The sequence below is a fragment of the Mus caroli genome, chromosome 16 (genome assembly GCF_900094665.2).
Source record: "Mus caroli chromosome 16, CAROLI_EIJ_v1.1, whole genome shotgun sequence".
NCBI classification, from domain to species: Eukaryota; Metazoa; Chordata; class Mammalia; order Rodentia; family Muridae; genus Mus; species Mus caroli.
The window spans coordinates 9,864,119-9,886,850 of NC_034585.1; the positions used below are offsets into that span (position 1 = coordinate 9,864,119).

The 22,732-nt window shown below is 42.8% G+C and overlaps 1 protein-coding gene across 4 annotated transcripts in view; it reads left to right on the plus strand.

The window, feature by feature from the left end:
- Nucleotides 1-22,732, plus strand: part of Mrtfb (myocardin related transcription factor B) — a 162,097-nt gene that overhangs the window by 115,138 nt on the left and 24,227 nt on the right. For 3 of the 4 annotated variants that reach the window (XM_029470662.1, XM_021184572.2, XM_021184573.2), the window contains 5 exons: nucleotides 9,220-9,285; nucleotides 10,792-10,847; nucleotides 12,466-12,541; nucleotides 15,161-15,322; nucleotides 16,566-16,744. In XM_029470662.1, the coding sequence (XP_029326522.1) occupies nucleotides 9,220-9,285; nucleotides 10,792-10,847; nucleotides 12,466-12,541; nucleotides 15,161-15,322; nucleotides 16,566-16,744 (539 nt within the window). Of the gene's footprint in view, nucleotides 1-3,447; nucleotides 3,508-9,219; nucleotides 9,286-10,791; nucleotides 10,848-12,465; nucleotides 12,542-15,160; nucleotides 15,323-16,565; nucleotides 16,745-22,732 lie in introns of those variants that run through there. The other variant, XM_029470663.1, reaches the window with a different exon arrangement.

A 22,732-nucleotide genomic window follows, 5' to 3' on the forward strand; every position in this document is an offset into this window, starting at 1 on the left:
GCCCTGGCTGTCCTGGAACTCACTCTGTAGACCAGGCTGGCCTCGAACTCAGAAATCTGCCTGCCTCTGCCTCCCAAGTGCTGGGATTAAAGGCAGGCATCATCACTGCCTGGCAAAAATGTGTAGCCCAGGCTGACCTCAAACTCATGATCCTCTTGCCTCTGCCTCCTTCAGCAAATCCTACCAGCGTGTGCCACCACTACAGGTGGATATTTCTTATAAGTAAAATAATATGTCACACTTTCTGTCTGGCTTCTTTCATATAATGTGTTTTCCAGGCTCGTCCTCAGTTAGAGATGGGAGAAGGGAAGCAGGGAGAGGAAGAGAGAGCACAGGTCCCCGCAGAGTCCAGAAGAGAGTGTCAGAGCCCCAGGCTACCATGAGCATGGGTGCGAGGAGCTAAACTGGGGACTTCTGCAAGAGCAGCAACTGCTCGTAACAGCTGAGTTCTCTCTCCCTCACCCTCATGTGGTCAATATCAATACATAATTCCTTTCTTAGCTGAATAGTAAGTACTCCATGTTCAGTATAGACTTTGCAGATTCCTGTAACACTTAAGCTGTCGTAGTTGCTGTGAACATGTGTGCACACATTGTGTCTGCATACAAGAGCTCTTTGCATTTCAGTTAAGAATAGAATTGCAAGTATGGTTTTTGTTGTTGTTTTGTTTTGATTTTAACAAAGGTACCATATATAGAACTTTTGAAAAACCCCAAGTATTCTGATTTTGTGTCCTGTGGTCTTTTTGGTGATAAAAATGGCATAGTTCAGGGCCAGTGAGTGACTTGCCAACAATAGTTGCTGCCTTATTATCTGCCAGTGTTTCAAGTTTTCCAGTTGTGCTGTTAAGTATTCCATGCGTCCTCCACTGACCTCCCACCTAGCCATCATCCTCACTTTCAACACTGCACCTTTCTTGCTACTTCTCAGAGAAAATATAAGCCATCACTTCAGAACTCCCTGGCTGTGTCCGACCAAAGCTCTGAGCCCCCTGAAGAGAGAGAGAGTGTTCCCCTCACAAAGCTCTCTTTGGGTGTCAGCCCAGCCCACAGCCTCCAGGACACACTCCTGCCTGCTTCTTGCTGCTTCTCCTCTTGCAGCCTAACTTCCACAAAGCTGCTCCTGTGTGTGTGGAAGCAGCAGCACTCTGGCTCCTCTGACAACCGTGCTCTCCTTTCTGAATCTGACCTCCAAGTGCACATTTAATTGTTGGTTTTCTTGATAGCTGATCCCTGAACTCATTTGCTTTCTGTTTGTATCTCTGCCTTAGCAAATGCCTGTGGCTTCAAATGATACATTGTTCCTAGTTTCTGAGACCTGGCCCTGCAAGGCTACTTGTCATCTGGCATTTCTGCTCCCATATCAAATATGAGCTTCCTAAGGTCCAGACTAAGCAATTCACATCTCTGTTTCTGGTCTACAGGATGCTCAGGCTTAAAACTCACGCCTGACATCATCTCAAAACAACTCTTAAGGCATCGGGGGAAGTTCCTTCTGTTAAAGTTCCTGCCCTGGAATGTTGAGATGTTACCCAAGATTCCCTGAGCTTCGCCACATCACAGCCCAGTCCTGCTGTCCCAGGACACTTGCTGTCTTCCTATCACTCAACGAATGTTTATATTATTTGACATGAGGCCACCATCTGGTTAAGTAGATGAAGGCAGTTTTTGTTTTTTAATTTATTAAAACATGGTGGTACACATCATGTAACAGTTAGAGACAGGCTCTCATACTTCCTGACAGTGTATATTGGTACTATCGTTAGACAGCAAAATGATTCTGTCAGGATGCTAAATCCATTAAAGAAAGCTAATCTACAACTGTATCATTGAAAGATGCTACCAAACTGAATAAGACTCTTAACTATCCCTGTTTAGTAACAAGAGGCCTTGCAGTACTTAGTGAAGGAGAAGAGCTAAATTTCACTTTTTAAAGCCAACTCCCAAACTCCATGACTAATCCAGCCCTGTGCTGTGTGTTTCTTTGCATACTTTGTATTTACTTTTAATAGGATGCTCAGAAGACATTTTCTGACACCATGGGGCTCTCACAGCAGTGACAGAGGACAGGAAGTCTGGATAAAATGGAATGGATCTCACATTCTTCTTACTAGCCATTATGCACACCTTCACTTTAATTTCAACAAATAAGTAGGAAACTTTTATATAAAAATGTGATACTTACATCAAGGTACTAGCATCACAGGCAGGGGTCTTTTTCTGAGGCCTGAGCTCAGAAGGAAGCCCCTGAACTAACTTCTTCCCCTGTGACTGAAACGTAAATCTTCCCAGCAAAGAAATCTGGAAAGTTAGCACCCTGTACTCACACCAGAGGACCTGAGGTAAGTTCTCAGCACCCACATTGTCGGCTCATGGCTGCCTGCAAGTCTAGGTCCTGAGATCCAACAGCTGTGACCCCCATGGCGCTTGTACACATATATACCCACCAACCCACACACAGACACATAATTTGATATTTAAAACATAAAATTAATGAGGGAATCTCTGAGGAAGGCTTTTTCCTAGTTTTACAGTTTCATGATTGAAGTAATCGTGGAAGTAGAAGTGCTGGTAGTTACCACCAGTTTAAACATTTGTTTTGAAGGAAAGTAGAATAATTTGTCACTTTACCTCTTCAGTATAAATTTTTCTTGTTATAATTTGCCTGTAGCAAATCTCATTTGGCCACTAAACTGCTGGATAGACAGATATTAGACATGAGCCAACTTGACCCTCCATGCCCAACCCAGGAGATACATTTCTGGGGACTGCCTTGCTTTGTACAGTCAGGCCCCTCACTGCATCCTGCTCAGACGAGCCCAACCATTTGACTATCTTAATTACTCCAACATCTGTTTGGAAGAAGCTGAAACCAAGGTCTGCTTATTGCCCTGCACCTTGTTCTGTCAGTAGATCATCAGTTCTGAGGCGTGATTTCATTTCTGTCTACTCTCACCCCAGCTCGCCCAGCCTGGATGAGACTGCTTGGCTTTGGGTTTTGGTTTTCAGGATCTCCTCACCCCTCATGAACCTGCAGGTTTGCCTCACCCTTAAGTTAAGTAACCAATACCGGCTCCTGTGTCTGCCTCGCAGCCTGCTGCAGGTTCCCCACTCCCCCGTCCTCTTACACCCAGCCCTGCAGCGTGATGAGTCAGCATCTCCAGGCCCTGGCTACGCTCCATTCTGTTTCCCAGTGTCCTTTCCACTTGTTTTGTAACACACTGCTCGTGTCCCTCACACTAAGCCAGAGCTGTGCTTCTTGTTGGCTTGCTCAGCTCATGCCAACTGTTCATTGTGATTAATACACTTTTAAAGTGAAATTTTCAATACTGGTCATTTTAACTTGAAAAGCTGAAATTTTATATAAGTACTGTGTAAGTTATTATATGTAAGATCTTCTGTGTTAGATATTAACCTTAATTTTATTATCTTCAACTATTTAGGAAGCAAGGAAATGTAACTAAGGCACTTTTAATACCAAAGCATTTGCCGCGCTCACCAGACGCAGGTTAGTCATTAGATCCCCTACCCTTCTTCATAGTAGCAATTACGATACATTTTTTTATTTGACAAAAATAGAACAAGTTCAAAACACTTCTAATTAACACAATTTGGGTTTTGTGGTTTTTAACAAGAACTTTTAAATTAAAATTTCAAAATCTGTCTCCTTGTAAAAATTCATAGGAAAGCTCATGAATACTAGCCCTGAGAGCGCGTGAGACACGGCAGGCACCTCAGAGTCAGTAAGTGATGGAGGCAACAGGAAGTCGTTCGTGATCTCACTTACCTGATGCAACTTTAAAACATGATGCTGTGCACACAGACTACTCCTATTGCCCTGCAGTCATGCTGTGTGCAGAGACCATCGAGGCGCCCTCCTGTCTAGAAATTTAAATTTAGGAAATGAGGAATAAAGTTTATGCACAAAACCCCACCAGAATATCATTATGCAAACACTGGAAACAAGCAAGCAATAAATGGTAGCTACTGAGAGCTGTGTGGCACCATTAGCAGATACAGCCTACAGCTGAGACTACGTTGCAGTCTCATCACTGTGTAGACTATGACAACACAACAGAGTGCAAAGCAGAACCAGAGGCTGTGCCAGTGTGCAGCCATTGTTTTCCCCTTTGGTTCTCTTTCTTTTTCATATTTTCCTGTTTCATATGACTCAGGACACAGACTACTTAGAGAAGGATGTGAACCATGCATGAGCCGGTGGACTGTACCCTCGTCTGCCACCTTCAGCAGGGCACTTTGTACATGCTCAGTATTTGGGATTCATACACTGCGATTGGGGCTTTCACAGAGGACACAGTGCTTCTTGAATGCAGTGTACCAGTGCATGTCAGCACTTCCTTTAGGAAGCACAGGGTTAAGCTCTGTTCTATGTTTAAGGACTTCTCGGGGGACAGTGTAATGAGTTGCTTTAGTTCCTTGTTTCCAGAACTAAAGGCAACCTCTGCAACTGTTCAAATGTGAGTTCCATTCTGCTCTCCTAGCTCTGTGCTTTTGCTTTGTGAAAGATGCAAGTGTACAGTTCGTGTGTGCTTGAGCTGCTTTCACACCAGAATGTCACTTCACGTGGATTCATCTCTTGCCTTCACATTTGCAAGATGGGCATGGAAGGTACTCAGTGCCAGTCAGCTTACTAATAGCATGCAGACTGTGATGTTATGAGCCCATTAGTGTCTCAGAGGGGACCAGGATACAACTCTCAGGTACCCTGTCTGGACATGAAGCCCTTTCCAGGAAAAGACGCCTCTCAGACACCTGTGCCATCCGCCATAGGACAGTATGCCAGGCTGGTGTGCATTCTAGGATAGCAGCTAGGGGTTCAGGACTGCAAAGGGCTGAGTAACATCCAGTGCTCTGGGACCTTCTTCCTCCATGTGAATGGAGCAGCTTTGGTTAATATGGAGTCTCAAGAGAGAGGAAAGCGACCTTTCTTGACATCTATCGCTGCAGAAACCTCTGCAGTCAGAAGACCACACCATTATCTTCACAGTCCTGGATCCTTTCCACAATCCCTGAGAAGCAAAAAAAACACCCCTGCCCTCCCCCTGCCTCGCAGTGTGCTCAGCTGCCCACAGCCATTTATTCTGTGTGGGTGAGTGGAGTACTAAAAGGAAATTTGCTATTTTCTAAAATTATTAGTTTGTACTAACAGTACTTTATAACTAATTCTAAGAATAGCCTTTATCAAGTTGTTCCTCATTTGTTGTGTTTAATATGAACAAATATAATAATTGTATTGTAAAATTCACCAAGCTTTGCAATGTCTGTGGCACCCCATGTCTACCTGAGTTTATCTATTAGATACTCTCCCATACTGTTCACATTTTGGTACAGACAGAAGATTAAAGAGCTAGCAGCCAACAGACATAATATAACACATTACTTCCAAGTCTGCCTCTTCTCCAGACATGTCCTTTCTAATGTCTTTGCTTCAAAGCAGTTGTCCTATTATCAACTACTGATATTTTCTAACAATCCCATGCAGCAGCCTCATGCTTGAGGAGCTCTGTGCATGTTGTTGTTTTGGGAGAGAGTTATACAAGGAATTTTGAGAGCATCGGTTAAATCATTCTGTTCTCTCCTGTCAGAATGACCTAAGCTGGGGGGGAGGAGTTGCTTGGCTTGCTTATTTTACCCATGTAGGAAACTGGATGAAAACACACGTGACTTGTTTTTGTTTTTGTTTTAACAATTGGTTCTTTGAGAAAATCAACAAGATAGATAAACCCTTAACCAGACTAACCAAAAGGCACAGAGACAGTATCCAAATTAACAAAATCAGAAATGAAAAAAAGTCGGGGGGAGACCTAAGAACAGAATCTGAGGAAATTCAAAAAATCATCAGACCCTACTACAAAAGCCTATACTCAACAAAACTGGAAAAGCTGGATGAAATGGACAAGTTTCTAGACAGATATCAAATACCAAAGTTAAATCAGGATCAGATAAACTATCTAAACAGTCTCATAACCCCTAAAGTAATGAAAGCAGTCATTAAAAGTCTCTCAACCAAAAACAAAAAAAAAAAAAAACAAAAACCCAGGACCAGATGGTTTTAGTGCAGAATTCTATCAGATCTGCAAAGAAGATCTAATACCAATACTCTTCAATCTGTCCCACAAAATGGAAACAGAAGGAACACTACCCAATTCATTCCATGAAGCCACAGTTACACTGCCTATTCTCCCTTGGAGATGGAACGGTTTCTGTCTAATCAGGAACCTTTCACAATTTCCTTCCATAGAGGACTTCATAAGAGATTTTTTTCTACTTCTATCATGTTTAATGTTCCAAATAGATTTTAGAAACTGGTTGAATGCACATTACTTTTAGCTTCAGAAGATATCATGTACATTTAAGAGGCATTTAATGATGATAAATTATTTTGATGACTTTAAAAATGTCAATACTAAGTTGCATATTTTTAAATAAATTGTATTAGTTTAATAAAAAATAAAACAATTGGTGTTTGGTGCTTCTGCTGTGTGGTATGACACGTGACTATCTGCTGTCTGCCTCTGTTCCTGGCATCCAGCTCCAAAAATGGTTTCCTAGGTAATGGGGGTTGGGGCTGAGCAAGTATCTTCTGTGAGCCTTGATCTTGGTTCTCATACACAGGCTGCTCAGTGTTGCCAGTGATGAAAACATTTAGGGTATGCTATATGACTGATGGCTTCTGGGTACCTTTAGTTTCAGGAAGGTACAGATAAAGTCAGAGAAAGGACGGAAGCCCAGTGAGGACCCCCACCCCAATGCACCTCTTTCATTGTCTCTTTCTGACTTGTAGCCTTCGTAATAAAACATCAGTCATAAATAAAGTGCCCTCCTTCATTTTGTGGAACCGTCAGGCAAATAAATACTCAAGTATGAGGAGGATCCTGTAGTATGAGTAGCCTAGGCTAGTGAGTAGTAGTTGAGAGTGAGGGAGTCTAGGAAGTCTTCCCTTCACTCTTGAGTATATAGACAGGGTCGGATTTGATTGGAGTTGTTGGACACCCAGTTGCTGTCCTCAGACGAGAGAATGGGGAGGTAGGGGAAGTCTGGAGTATTGGCATGAGGAACCCAGGAGTAGCGTTCATTCATCCATTCTGTGTGATGACCTCACAGCAGGTGCATTGCTCATGTCAACATGGGTAAGTCTTGGAGGACCCAGGGCTGCATTCCTGCGCTTGTGGGCTCTTGAAGCAACCACTCAAAAGAGCCTCTGAGATGCACAAGCAGTTGTCATGGTATTGGCTTGCAGACAGTAACTGGTGATGTGCTCATCATCCACAGAAGTCAGTGTGCAGAAAATGTTCTGTGTTCAAACATGGCTCACCCCTGCATATCATAGTGTGGAGTTGGGATTTTCTGTTGTTGTTGTTGTTGTTGTTGTTTGAGGGGTTTTTTAGTTAGTTGGTCGGTTTAGTTAGGTTGGGTTTGGTTTTAGCTTTTTCTGTTTGTTTGTTTGTTTGTATGTTTGTTTGTTTGAGACAGGGTTTCTCTGTGTAGCACTGGCTGTCCTAGAACTCCCTCTGTAGACCAGGATGCCCTTGAACTCAGATCTGCCTGCCTCTGCCTCCCAGGGTTGTTTGTTTGTTTGCTTGTTTGTTGTTTGTTTGTTTGTTTTTAAGGGGCATTGGTGTTTCTGAGACCTTTCTTTGGGGATCCCTGGGGAGCAGGGAAAGACTGTCCTGCTGGAGCTTCTCCCCAACATTGACTGTTTGACCTGGAGTAACCCCTGTCCCTTTGTCCTCTCATTGCTTTTCTTGGGATTCTCCTTGATGTGACAACCTTAAGTACTACACAGCATCCGCTTGTGCATTTCTTTAGGAAAAAAAAAAAAAAAGCTCGTGTGCTTGCTGTTTAAGCTGCTTTTACTTGTAACCGTTTTGTATCAACTGTTTCAATTCTAAATTCAGTCTCAGTGAAACTCTGTGGTCCAAAAAGAAAACCCCAAGTCACATTTATGTGTTCAGTCCTCATATCTAGCCTTGATAAGAAGGTGTTCATAAGAGCCACAGGACAGTTCCGGGCTCCCCAGCATAAGGAAGGACTCTGCTCTGAAGTGTTCACAGGGCCAACAGCTGTCAGGACTGTGGTCTCTGAGGCACACGGGGTCTCCCGGAAATGGGAAGCACCAGTGTGCTGCATGCCAAGCCTTTGGTTCAGCCTCCTCCATTTCCACGCGCTGAGCTGCCTTCTCTCCCCGCCGGTGAGAAGCACACGTAGGTGACTTCTATACAGACCTTGAATAATCCTAACCAGAATTTTAAAATAATAACAAAACAGCTTAAAATAACTAGGAAAAAGTTTTCAGTTTTACTTGATATGTTCTTTTTTAGATAGACTTGTTTTTTGTTTTTGTTTTTTTTACTGAATCTCTAGAGAATCTAAAGAGAAAGAATCTCCTTGAAAGATCAGGGGGTGCAGTAAGTTAATTTCTGTTTGACAAGTTAGATGTCCACATTTCCTAATGTAGGCCTTGTTTCTACCAAGTCACACAATGTATCAAATTTTATATATTAAACAGTGATGCCAGTTGGTTGCAGGTTTCTCGGAACTTGTAGGGTGAAATTCGGTGTGTGTTTATACAAAGACTATTTTAAATTAATAACTTAGAAGTTTCTCGCTGGCCTAATTTGTATGCACTCAAGCATACAAAAGCTAAAGCTCCTTTTAAATTATTTCCTTGTAGAGAAGTCCTTCTAAACAAGTCAGCCTTTTCTTAAAGTAAATTGTTATTGCTAACATAGGAAACTGTCAAGAAATCTCATCCTTGCTCGAATGAGATCTCTTTTGAACAAGTCATACCGCATAAGCTAACCATCTTCGTTTGCTTGAGCACCGTGTGAAGTTTTTGAATAGGAACATGCCTAGCGTTTGTCAGTTAACTGAACAAGAGAGTTGCTGAGTAAGTTCAGAATTGACCAACAAGCAGAATCATGATTGTTTTTTACGACTTAGTGCCAAGTGTGGTCTTCTCCCTCCTTAAGATAAGGTCTCACCTGTAGTTCAGAATGTCCTGGAACCCACTGTGCAAATTGGCTGACCCTCCTGCCTCAGCTCCTTGAGAGCTGAGGTTACAGCCATGGCCACCACACTCAGCTGCATAGCTGATTTCCTTCTTATTGGATAGTGAAGTGGATGTTTAATAATGACCAAGTGTCCCCTTTGGAACATTGGCTTCTGTGGTTGCTAATCAACTCTCTCCTTTCTACAGTGCTCCAGCTGAGGCTGCAACAAAGGAGGACAAGAGAGCAACTAGTGGACCAGGGCATCATGCCACGTAAGAGCAAGTTGCTGTTGTCTCTGGTGTGCTGGGACAGGATGGGCGTTCCTGGGGAAAGCCTGCCCTGCTTCCTTCAGTCCTCAAGGTCTTTCTTCAAGCTTATCCGGAACGCCAGGGGTCAGCGGGGCCGCCCAGGAGAGCCCTTAGACTACATTTAAAAAAGATGCAGTGTATAAAATGGGCTTGAATTTTACACTAATGAAGAAGATGCCTCTAAGACACTGTGAAGTTCTTACTGTGAATTTTAATGTCTGAGTTTTAACATTGTTGAGTTGACAACAGTGCTGGTACATCTGAGATTAGACCTGTAAGAGTAAAGTGATACAATTAACTCATGACCTTGTTCTACTTAAACTTAATTTCATGGTCATTCTCCTTGATAGTAGGCTATGATCTACCTAATTCTGTGTATCTCAGGTTAAACTAACACTACAGTTAGTGTAATATTTCTGGCCTAAGTACAGTTGTTTCCTTCAAGAGATTCATAAGAGTTGATTTTGAAGCATTTATCTAAACTTTTTTCCTCACCTTTAACCACCAGCTTTGGAAGTCTTTGAGAGGAGAATGGTTGATTTTATATAACATAGGATTATACATCTGGATTATTTGTTATTATGTATCTACTATTTAGTGTTTAGAAATTAACTTTAAAACACTAGAAATTACAAAACAAACAATTTCCAAAAAAAATTCCAGTCCTATAACTCATTGCTAGCCCAGAAATCACTTATCAGTTAATGAGGATATTTTTTTCCTCAGATTTTTTTCCCCTTAGTGAGACTTTTAAAGACTGCTTACTGCCCGTCTTCTAAATATCTTGAATCCAGCTGTGTTAACCCAAAGACACTTTGGTAATCTGCCAGGTGTCTCCACCACCACACTCCTCACCCAGCCAGTTAGTCAACTGGCATCAGATAATGGTGCTTAAGGCATCTGCTAGATCAACCCTGACTGACTGTGGGGAGCTGGTCCTGTCTCCCATCTGCTGACCTAAGTCCATGGTTCTTACATGCCTGCTATTACAGGACAATGCTGGATATACACAAATCCAGAGTTTTCAAAGATGACAGATGGAAATGTAAACACCACTTTGTCTTATCCTTCACCATAGCCAGTTGTGAGTTCTGAATAGATGGCACCTCAGATCTATGAGACATGAGTGCTGTGTGTCCCCATGTTGAAGTTCCAAGATCACATGGGTTTTATCTAGAAGCATATGGCACTGAGAACAAAGATCTGTGACAGTTCCTGGGCCACAGAACGGCCTGACCTGGCATTTATAGTCATTCTATGCCAGCTCTGTCTGTAAGGGCCACTTGCTTTATTTGCAAAGAATGGAAGTTCAGTTGGGTAATGTTGAAGAGTCCAAATTTGTAGGAGTCTTATAAAGGACCTGGTAACTAAATGTCAGCACAGGTGTGTACTGAGGGGGTCAGCAGAGTGGCGAGCTAAGATGTAAGCTCCTGTTTATGATGGAGAATCAATTTGTTTTCTTCCTAACAGCTTTGAAGAGTCCAGCAGCATTCCATGAGCAGATAAAAAGCCTGGAGCGAGCCAGAGTGAGTGATTTCTCTTTAAAATCCTTACTTCTATGTTGTATCCCAGGCACTCGTACTTCTAAATATATCACTGCAGAACATGCATGATGACTCCAAGACGCCTGATATAGATAGCATGTGCTCTGAGGTAGTTTCTTAGAGATTTTCAGAAAGCGTGTGACGGTTCATTTTTCTTCCTTTAAAATCAGGAACTCTGCCAGAAGAGATAATTCAAGTCAATAAAGTGGTTGCTATAGGGGCTGAGTTTAATCCTCAGCACCCATATAAAATTAAGTCTGGACTTGTCAGAACACTGAGGAGGCTGAGGTAACAAAGTCCCTGGTGCTTGTTGGCTAGCCAGTCTAACCAACCTGGTAAGCTCTAGTTTCAGAAAGAAACCCTAACACGCACAAACCCCAAATGGAGAGAAGTTGAGAAAAAGACACCTGTCATCAGCCTCTGTCCTCTATATGCACACTCACATGCACACATAAGGATGCATCAACACACACACAAATAAATAAAAAACAAAATGGTAACAGGTTTTATCCATGTGTTTTCAGGGCTGCATTGACTAGCTTTTTACGAGCTTGACAAAAGCTAGAATCAACTGAGAAGAGGGATCAATTCAGAAAATGCCCCACCACATTGCAAGGCTACAGGGCATTCTCTAGACTGATGACTGATTAGCAGAGCCCAGCCTACTTTTGATGGGGCCATTCCTGGACTGGTGGTCCTGGGTGTTATAAGAAAGCAGTCTAGGGCATGACCAGATCTTTAACAGACAAACCAGGCAAAAGCCTCTGATGTGTATTAGCCCTGCAGAGAGACAAGGAAGCCATGTACCTCTGAAGGTCCTTGGCCAATTTCTCCATGGGTCTGTGCCACTGTGTGTTGCCTATGGACTGAGAGCACAGCTAAATAAGCATGGAACACTCAACTGTGTTCTTGAGAGTGGCTCCTTTGTGGCCACACATCGAATGGGTGCTCAACCCCATATGCAAGGCTTTCTTTCTGTTTTGCCTGGTGGGGGGGAACAAGTTCTATTATGCAGTATGGAAATACAAATATTATGAAAATTCCTTATGACTGTCCCCAGAATGCGGTAAGAAGCTCCTAGACCTGTTGGTTGAGAATTAAATACAGGAGAAGGTGCCTGAGAATATAAAAACAAATAAAATTTTATTTTTAACAATTTTAATATCTAAATAAATGTCTACTTCTCTAAAATATTAGCTTTATATACTCCTGGTGTTGGGGCAGATGCTGTGTGCATGTTAGAGCCCCTGGGAGTTGAGCTTCTTTTGGATGTTGTGGGACTGAGTGCAGAGCTAGTGCCCAAGGTCTGCTCAGGGCACCAGCTCAGAAGGGATTACATCTTATGTTTATTTAAAGTTTATCTTAAAATTTTGAGCTTTTCTCAGTTTAACTATAAAACTCTCTGAAGTATTTACTTTGTACTAATATACTTCAAACCTCTGGATTGATTTGGGAAGGCTACACTATAAACTATGAGATAGATGAAAGTTCTCAGTACAAATTTCTGATCATTCTGTCAAAGATACAACCGGGTATATCATTTATCTTTGAAGAAAATCTAAAACTACAATGAATTGTGAGCAGTACTTTTCTTTTTAAGACTGAAAATTTTCTGAAGCACAAGATCCGGAGCCGCCCAGACCGCTCTGAGCTTGTCAGGATGCATATTTTAGAAGGTAAGGGGTTGTGTTTGCTGAAGGAAAGTGAGATGCCGACCATTGTTCTTTATTCCCATTTTAATAACGCTTTACCCCACAGGCTGGCATCCTCAAATTGGATAGCACCAAGAAGACTCAAAACTGAATCTCTGTGTAGAATACCTGGGGGNGGGGGGGGGGGGTGTCACCTCATAAAGCGGTGCTTCTGCCAACTGCCTCCTAAGTCCACCTGTACTGTCCTTAGGCCATTAAGACTTATCTGTCTTCTTCTCTATCTAGCTTGGATCTCACTGGTATCTAGTGAAGGTGGTGCCCACACATGTTGCTATTCCTCTTAAATACAACAGTCATTGTGACATGACTGTCTCTGACACCTCTGAGTGATCTAGTCTTAGCCCCTGGAGGCCAGACAACATTATTCCATTCCTGCAGAATCTGTGACTCACATGGCTGTCCTTCTCTCTGAGTCAGCCATCTTTATAGCCAGCTTCTCTGTCACAGATTTCCAGCCTTCTACCTATCACCTCCTATCATTCTGCTTTTGTAACTAATTTACTAAGCAAAAGTTTAAAAAAAAAAAAAAACAAAGCTTCATCCTTGGACAGAATCCCAGGCGAAGGTGCCTGAGAAGCTTTAAGAAGAATCTGGAAACCTCTCAGCCATTTATAGACAGTTGTGAGGCAGAAAAAGTCTGTTCTCTCTGGGCCTAGTAACAGAAGTCAGATGACCTTCACATGCAGGATGGTAGCCTGGTAGCTCAGACACAGGCAAAGATGGAGGTCTTCAAGAGCAATAGGTACCCATTTGAGAGCTGTGCTTCCACTGGCTAAATACTAAGAACCAGTGGCCCAATAATGAGCACGGCACAGCTGCATGCCTTCCTGTATCCTGCACTTTAGAAGCAGAGAGAAACAGGGAACAAAACAGGTAGCTAGGACTGAGAGACACAGGCTGATGCCTGCATTAGAATATGTTCTAAAGGAGTACTAAGTGCTGTACTGTCTCCACAAGCCAAAAGAGTGTGCTCCTATGTGTCCTTCTTGGTCCTGAGCAGGAGGTGGCAGATGTGTGCCTTTCTCCACTATGGTTTGTGTTCTCAGAAATCCTTTAAACTGAAAAATTTATCAGAGCAATGTTAGGTAGAGCCCTGCAGCTGTCAGGGATCAGTGACTTCAACAAGCCCTCCACTGACACAGCAGAGAACAACAAGGCATGCGTGCATGCGTGTTCATGTGCATTTGTGTGTGTATACAATGCTGTCTATAGAGTCAGAAGGCAATTCTGACTCTAGAAGATGTCATTAATAGAATTAAAATAAAAAGAAATACATCTATTCAAAATTTTTGTTTATGAAAATAAAAGAAAGGAAGGCCCAAGGCTGGAGAGGTGGCTCAGCAATTAAAAGCACATTGTCCTCTTACAGAGGACACTGTTGGGTTGCAATACTGTGGTCAAGCAGCTGACAGCCTCCTGTAACTCCCGCTCCACGGGATCCGCTGCCATCTTCAAGCCTCCCTGACCACCAGGCACTCATATGGGTCACACACACACATGCAGGCAAATACTCACACACTTATTTTTTTATTATGAGTATATTTTGAAAAAATGAAAGTTGGGACCTGAAGAATGAAAAGGAATGACCTTAAAACCACAGCCATATTTTGACATTAGCCTAATTTGATTGAATTGGGTATTTGGCAGTTTAGAGTCTAAATTGTTTTCTGAAGTTCAACAGCAAAAATTGAGCCTTGGCTTCAATGGACCTGCTGGGCTCTGCTTCCCACTGCGGAAGGCTTTCTTTGCTGCTTTCACTTAGACCGTATGAAAGTGAGAAGAGAGGGGAACAGCAGGCTCTCCTACTGTGTGCTTCACAGAAACATTGAAAACATCAACAGAATTGGCTGCTCCTGCCCCCTGTCTATAGTGTTCCTATACAGTTCTGTGTGCTTCACCTCATAAGAGCTCAGAGTTTGGAGCGTTAGTTCCCGCTTAACTTTTAAAACAGCATAAACATAGCTCAAGACAGTGGGAGAGTATGTTAGTGACTTACCACAAGCTCCAGAACTGACAGGATGAAGCAGAGGAAGTGGGAGAGCCACAGTGGCTTCGTGTCTGTTGGAGCATCTCCATCATTTTAAATATATGAGATGACAGTTCTATTCACTGTAATCTCTGTGTAAAATGAGATTTTTGGTTCAGAATAAGCCCAAATTTTTAAGTTTGATAACTGACCCTAAGATACACACAGATCAATCCAAGAATATGACTCATAGCTCTTCCCACGGAAGAAAATACACTTCTACCCTAAGACTCCATGCCTCCTCCCTTTCTAGGAACTGCCTTTCCAGTGAAGCCAAGTGAGAACCCTACACTTTTAGAGCTCTGGGCCACACTGGCCTTCCTGCTGTGTCTCCCTGATAACTAATACGTGTTCTATCAAATCTGACCTCCTACTGTAGGCACATGATGGCAGTTCCCATTGCAGCTTCAGTTCATGGTGATTCAACCTTGGAGCTGCTATGTTGCATAGACAGGTAGCCAGCCCACTCTGAGCTACCATGTCTACCAAACACTCTCAGCCATCTCAGTTCCGTGGCTTGCTAGGCACCATGGTTAAAGCTATGCTTCCTCTTCCAGAAACGTTTGCAGAGCCATCTCTTCAGGCCACACAGATGAAGCTGAAGAGAGCTCGGCTGGCAGATGACCTGAACGAGAAGATTGCTCAAAGGCCTGGTCCCATGGAGCTGGTTGAGAAGAACATCCTTCCTGTGGATTCGAGTGTCAAGGAAGCGATTATAGGCAAGAGTTCTAGCTTCAGTCTTCTGGGAGAAAGGAAAGCACAGGAGATTCAGATAAAACAGATCTGACTAAGATGCTAACATCCGTCAAGGATGTTGTTTTCTGAATCAGCGAGAAGCTGATGGTCATCTCGTGGTTCTTTATTATAGATTAGGAAATGGCCTCTGGTGCAGTTAGTATGGCCTCCCATTTTATGTCAGAAGAACGTCTCATGCCATTATCACATTTCTAAGGTAAATTACTGTATTGCACTGTTTCGTTTCTACTCTTTCAGATTGGTAGACTTCATTATGTCTATTAGAAAGATAATTAGTTTCACAGACAAGGAGAGTGGTCCATGGTTTCAGTGCACTTGAAGGGAAGTGGCATCTCTTTCACCCACTCTTAACACTTGGCTGCTGCTGTCCATCCGGTTCTGGGTACTTGAACAGGCCTGTGCATGCACAGCACTCCAGCACTGAGGCTCACCCATGTCACCACTGCTCTGTTTATTTCTATCATAGTTGTAGCAGGAAAGATGAACAGTGGGACCCCAGTCAGCAGGTTTTTATACTGAGACACTAGTTAGTATGGCTCTTGTACCCCTGAGGACTTCCTACTAAGACAGTGTGAGTTTAAACCGTAGGCAGTTTATAATAACAAAATTCTAAAACCGTCAATGCTGATCCCGAACATCTGGGAAGAGAGCCCCAGCAGTGAGGTGTGAGTGTAGTTAGGTGTGCTGGTCTTTGAAATGGAGACTGATTTGCAGAGGCCCCGTAATATGCCCACTTTCTCCTGTTTCCAGGTCAGGGTTTAAAAAAATAAAGTCTGTGAATCTCTTAAATATTACTCCGTTGAGAGGAGGGTCTTCTCTTTCCACATTTGCCCTGCTGCTATATTTTGAAAAGGAGGCTGTGTGCCCTTCATCCTGGATCACCCCTTCCTGCTGTGATATTCTCCAGTATCATCAAGAACCCTCCCCTTCCAACAGGACTAGAGTGCTGCTGGTGCTCTGGCCCCTTGGCTAGCATGTACATCACCCTGGGCCCATCCCCAGCACCACACAGAACAAAACTAACAACAGAGCACTCTAATCTCCTCTTCGTCCTACAGCAGGTAGCTGGATTGAAAGGTTTGATCTGACTGGAAGAACATAAAACCCCAAAGAGTGCATGATAGCAGTGTGGCTCCCCCTGGGAGAGCCCAGCTTTAATCGCTTCCTTCTTGGTCAGCCCCCTGAGTGCTGTGGTTCTCCCTGCAGGCGTGGTGAAGGAGGACTACCCTCACACTCATGGCGAGTTCTCATTTGATGAAGATAGCAGTGATGCTTTGTCTCCAGACCAGCCAGCGAGCCAGGAGTCTCAGGGCTCAGCTGCATCCCCCAGTGAGCCAAAAGTCAGTGCCTCGCCACCTCCCGTGACTGCAAGCACTCCAGCCCAGGTAAGACCTTCCTAACATTCTTACGTACTATGGTAAGACAGTATTTTCACTAGGAAAAAAAAAAAAAATTAAAGTATTGGCACTTCCTACTCGTGAGCCAAACACTATAAAAATTCACAGCTGGTTCTCACTTAATAGTTCTGATAGACATACACACACATTATTCTAATCTTCTCTTCATTAGGCTCTTAGTGGTGTGAAGAGGCACTATGATTGCAGCAACTCTTATAAAGGAAAACATTTAACTGGGGCTGCTTACAGTTTAAGTTTTCAGAGGTTTAGTCCATTATCATCAAGTCAGGAAGCATGGTGGCATCCAGGCATGAATGGCGCTGGAAGAGGAGCTGAGAGTTCTACATCTTGATTTGCAGGCAGCAGGAAAAGAATGCTATACTTACCATGGCTGGAGCACCTAAAACCTCAAAGCCCATTCCCAGTGGCACACCTCCTCCGACAAGGCCACACCTCCTAATAGTGCCACTCCCTAGTACCCAAGCATTCAAATCCAAGAGCCTATAGGGGCCATTTTTATTCAAGCCACCACATCTTCTTAGAACACTGACAGATACAATATGATGTAACTAACCTGTTTTCTATCATCTGAACCATTTTAAGGGGTCAAATATATTCTCACAGTCTTGGAGCAGATCTCCATGGCCCCTTCACCTAACAGCACTGAAGTGCGACAGCCTTTCACCCCTCCCCCACTCCTGTCTCATCAGCTGCCAGGACCTGTCCTACCTGCCTCTAGGAGTTTGACTCCTTAGGTAGCTCTTAAAATGGGACCAGACAATGTGTGTCTTTTTGTGACTGGTTTGCTTAGTATAATATCCATAGTCCTAGCCATGGTGTGGCTGGGCCATGCAGAGAAACCATGTCGTGTATTAGAGTTGAACTGCTCCATCATCCAGTTAAGCAGCCGTGTGGTCAGGCACTGCGGCCAACTCCTGGTGTTTACTTTTGTGTTTACAGTAAGATGCCATTGTCTTCACTCCTGCTTGCTGATTATAGTTTTTGGCTCTTGCCCGATTATTTCTTTGGCTAAATTGCCAGATAATGAAGTAGGCCGTGGTGTAAGGGACAGTGTGAGTGGACAGGATGTGAACACCTCAGAGACTGAAAATGCATTTTCTTCAGTCCTGGTCTTGTGAACATATTCTTGTTAGAAAGTTGTCTTGAAGCATTTCTTCATTACACTCTTCATTGTAGTACAAAATGCATATTCTGCTTGTGTGTTGTCTTTGGTGAGAATAAAGAACTCTTGACTATAAAGGTAGATCATGTAGAGTTGGGAGCTAGCAACTTTGTGGGGTGGTAGACAATTTAGTGTATATTTGGAGGGCAGACAACTTCGTGCATGTATATGTGGAGGAACTTAGTCTGTGTGTTATATGCATGTGTGCACCCAAAGGTTTTCAATAAGGGCTGACTTAACTAAGCTCTCTAAATGACTGACTGGGAAAATCTATAGACATTTGTATTCTTATATTTAAAAGTGGTCCCATCAGAGATGGTATGGGTGGCGACAGCCCAGATCCAGGCTCACAAAACAGCAGTGTCTGTGGCCCACAGTATTTCTGGAACCTGGCCCGGGGAAAACTGAGGGTTAAGGAGCAGCACACACTGAGGTCTGAGCAGATGGAGAAGGAGCACCCGCCCTACTGTGCTCTCACATATTTGCTTCACCCTGGCTGAGGCTTTAAAAATAGGCCTAAAAAGAATGTCAAGAATGTAAGTAAATAAACTTTAGAAGAACATTGTACTTAGTCATTGGGGTTACTTTTTTGCTTCTGTCTGATTAGATCAAGTTGGTGAAACAGCTATTCACATGGCTATAACGTTAGTAACAGAATTATCACTTCCACTCTCTGAAATGTGTTGCTTGAAGCTGGGATGGTTGATCCTTATTACCAACTGGATGAGCTTTGGAGTCAGGTAGGAGATGTAAGCAAGAGGATGTCTGCTGAGGGTGTTTCTCAGAGAGGCTTAACTGAGTACAGGACACCCAGGGTGGTCCTCCATGGGATGGATCCCACTGAATACATCAAGAGAGAGGAGAAAGCTGGGCTAGCTCAGCCTTTGTCTCTTCGGCTAGCAGATGTATGCCTGTAGCCTCCCGCTGCCATGCCTTCTCCACCCAGTATGTCAGAGCTGGGAGCCGGAATAACCCTTCCTCCCTTGGAATTCTAGGTAAGTGTTTGGTCACAGCAACAAGAAATGTATGTGCCACAGTGGCTCTGCTGGCAAGAGAGATTCTGTCCTCTCTCTCACTGACCCTGGCAGCCATGCTACCTGCTACCTGAGAACAGGAAACCTTAAGTAGGGCTGTAAGTAACACTGTCAGGGTTCTGTTCTGTCTTCATTTTTTAAATCTAAGTTCAGAAGCAAGCCTTGTATCAGTCAAGTCAAGGATTTTTATATCACCTAGAATTGGTAACTTTTATTTTGACAATTTTTTAACTTTATTGTATTTGGCCAGGTTTCTTAATTTCTTTTATTAGTTCTGTTTCTCATGACTATGAGCAAGTACCTGGCAAGAAGCTACTTAACATCCTTGTTTTGCCTTGTAGTTTGTGAGAAAAAAGTCTAAAATGGCAGGACAGGCATGGCAGCAGGAAAAGTGGCTCTTCAAGTTGCATCTGCAGTCTAGAGAACAGTGACTAGGACATGAGCCAAGCTAGAAAACCTTAGTGCCCACCCCCAGTAACCTAAACCATCACCTCCAACTTGGGACTAAGCATTGGGAGCCTGTGGAGGCATCCCACATTCAGAGCACAGTGCTCAATACATGTATAAAATCTACTACGGTTTACCTACCCTAATATAATTACTCCTACATTTACCTCAAGGGAAAGGGTCTTAGCATATTGCTCCTCACCAGCCATGAGACAATGCTATCACCACTCATTTTATCATAGAACCACAGAATATACAAGCCAAACACACAGCACACTGACTTAATGAATGAAACACCTTACCTCACCGTACCTCTGCCTTCCCACCAGTCTAAGGCAGGATAGTCGTTGAAACCACAGATTAACACAAACTAACTAGGTATTTCTCTCAGCTTTAGAACTCATTCTATACCCAAAGATCACGTACAGCAAATGGAGCACAACTTGTTTTATGCTTTTAGGCAACTCATGAACATTGGGAAACTATAGAAAATCAGTTTCCACATGTGGGTGTGAGGGGCTTACCTAGTCTCTTTCATCTGCACACTCTTAGGAATTTCTTAAGCCCTTTAATCATCTATTATTTTAAAACACCATGATGGTCAACTATAAGCCTGGTTTGGTAGGACTTGTGTGAATTCCCAAAGCCTGGTACGTTGAGAAGGAACTTTGTTGGCCAGCTGCTCTGGTGAGCAGTTTTTCAGAGTCTTTTGCCCTTTTCACTTTGTCCCCTGCTTCCAAGCTACCACAAGGTAGCAAGCTGTCTCCTCCATACACTTTCACCAGAATGGACTTGTGCCAAAGTAACAGGACCTGTGAAACCACAGCCTAAATACACTTTTCCCTAGGTTGATTATCTCAGGCAATTTGTCATAGTAAAAGCAAGCTAATCAATACAATAATATATGGACAAATAAAAAACTATTTCAACCTTGATTTCTAACTCTTTTTATGCAGAACTTAAAATTATAAATCTGTGGTAATGACGATATGGTTTACAACAGTGTTTGCTCTTACTAGTAGAAAAGAGAGCTGAGGATGGGTGTACACCTCTGTATTCCCACCCTCAAGAAGCCAAGACAGGAGGATTGATGCCTTCAGGTCTGCCTGGTAGACATGGGGATGCCATAAAGCAACATCTCTGTATGTGACAATTTTGTGCATAATTGCCATAGTAACCAAAGACAATGGATTGAGAAAGTATGTAGAAAGAGAGAAGAGAATCAGGTTATCACTACAGAAATGTCAGCGAAGCATGGACAGACACCTTGTGTTCATTGAAGGCTTTTGGTAAAACATCAACATGACCTAAACCAATTCTCAGGTTCAGTGCAAGCCCTATCATAACCTGGTAAGGGGCCCTTAAAACCATCATGAACTTAAAAGAATACAATAATGTCAGCCTCACCCTTTCTGTATTTTTTAACTTGTTATTAATTAAATTCTTCTTTTGATAATTTCATATGTATATATAATGCACTGGTTTTAAACCTTATTATGAAGCCATAGAAGTCAAAATAATATGGTGCTAACATAAGAACAAGCACACAGCCAAGTGGAATCTGTCAGAGCCCACTGAAATAAGAGCCTAGAGAAAAGCGTCCTCTAGTATGTGGTGATGTACTCCTTGACAAAGACACCAAGATCACCAAGAAGCACTACTAAGGCAACTACGGCAACGGTATGTTACTGTGCTAGTAAGGCAACAGTGTATCCACAGTCAGGAGAGCGGGCCTGAGTGCTTCTTCCCTTACAGTCCTACACAGAATGAATGTAGGACTTAGCAGGAAGACCTGCATGTGAGCTATAATACTGGGACAGACATGGGAAACAGCACAGGAGGGTCATCTCCACCTCATATTTGCCCTGTTTTGAACACAAGATCCAGGCAACAAGAGTAAAGGTAGATAATTAGGTCTCATCAAAATTAAGAAGGGCTGAACAATCTTATCACCAGAATAAAAAGCCAACCCACAAAAAGTAAAATAATAAATAAAGCCAACCCACAGAATGAAGAATTATCTCTGATATGCATAAAGGGCACCTACAAGAAAACAGTATTCAAAAATTGGCGCAAGACTTGAGTGACATTTCTCCAAAGAATTATGTCAACTTGACACAAACTAAAGAGATGAGAGACCCTCGATTAAGAAAACACCTTCATAAGACCAAACTACGGAAGCAAGCCTGTAGAATATCTTCTTAATTAATGATTGATAGGGGAGGCCTAGCCCATTTTGGATGGGGCCATCCCCGGGAGCTTCTGTAAGGAAGCAGGTTGAGCAAGCCCATAAACAGCACTCTCCCTGGCCTCTGCATTAGCTCCCACCACTCCTGTTCTGACTCCTTTCAGTAATGAAAAGCAATATGGACGTGTGAGCCAATTAAACCCTCTCTTCCCTTAGTTGCTTTAGCCATGTTTTGTCACAGCAATAGGAATGCTAAATAGGGTAGAATGCAAGGGGCCAATAAAATATGATGGCCTTTGGTGTATCATAATTGTTACATAAACAACACACATAGCATAAAATAATCATTAAGGAAACATAAAGCCACAAAATGCTTACCACATACCCAGAAAATATCACATTCTGGCAAGTGTGTAGAGAAATTAGAATTCTTGGGTATTATTACAGTAGTTAAGTGTAATTACATAGTAACTGTAGAAAATGATATCTTAAAAATACAATCTTATGGGCTGGAGAGAGATGACTCAGCGGTTAAAAGCACTGACTGCTTTTCCAGAGGTCCTGAATTCAGTTCCCTTCAACCACATGGTGGCTTACAACCATCTGAAATGGGATCTGATGCCCTCTTCTGGTGTGTCTGAAAGCAGCTACATTGTACTCATATGAATAAAATAAATAAATACATCTTTAAAAATATAGACACAGTTTCACTGGGCCAGTGAGATGGCTCAAAGGTACTTGCTGCCAAGTCTGATGATGTAAGTTCTGCCCCTGCAGCCTGCATAGTAGAATGAATGACGTGGCTCCCGAGTGTTACCTCCCAGCCTCCACTGACTGCATGCGCACACACTTACACAGAGAAACTAATTAAATAATGTTTAACACAGAACTTAACCAATAACCCAGCAGTTCTGTTTCCGAGTTGAAAGCAGGAAGTGGGATGTTGTGGCACACACCTATAATCCAGTACTTTGCAAGCTGACCTGGATCTTATAGTAAGACCCTGTCTTAAAAACAAACAACCAAAAAGTTGAAACAAAGAATTAGAGCATATATATTCTGTACAATATACATACCAAGCATTTATATTTGTTTCCTGAGGACAGTATCTTATGGCAAACAGA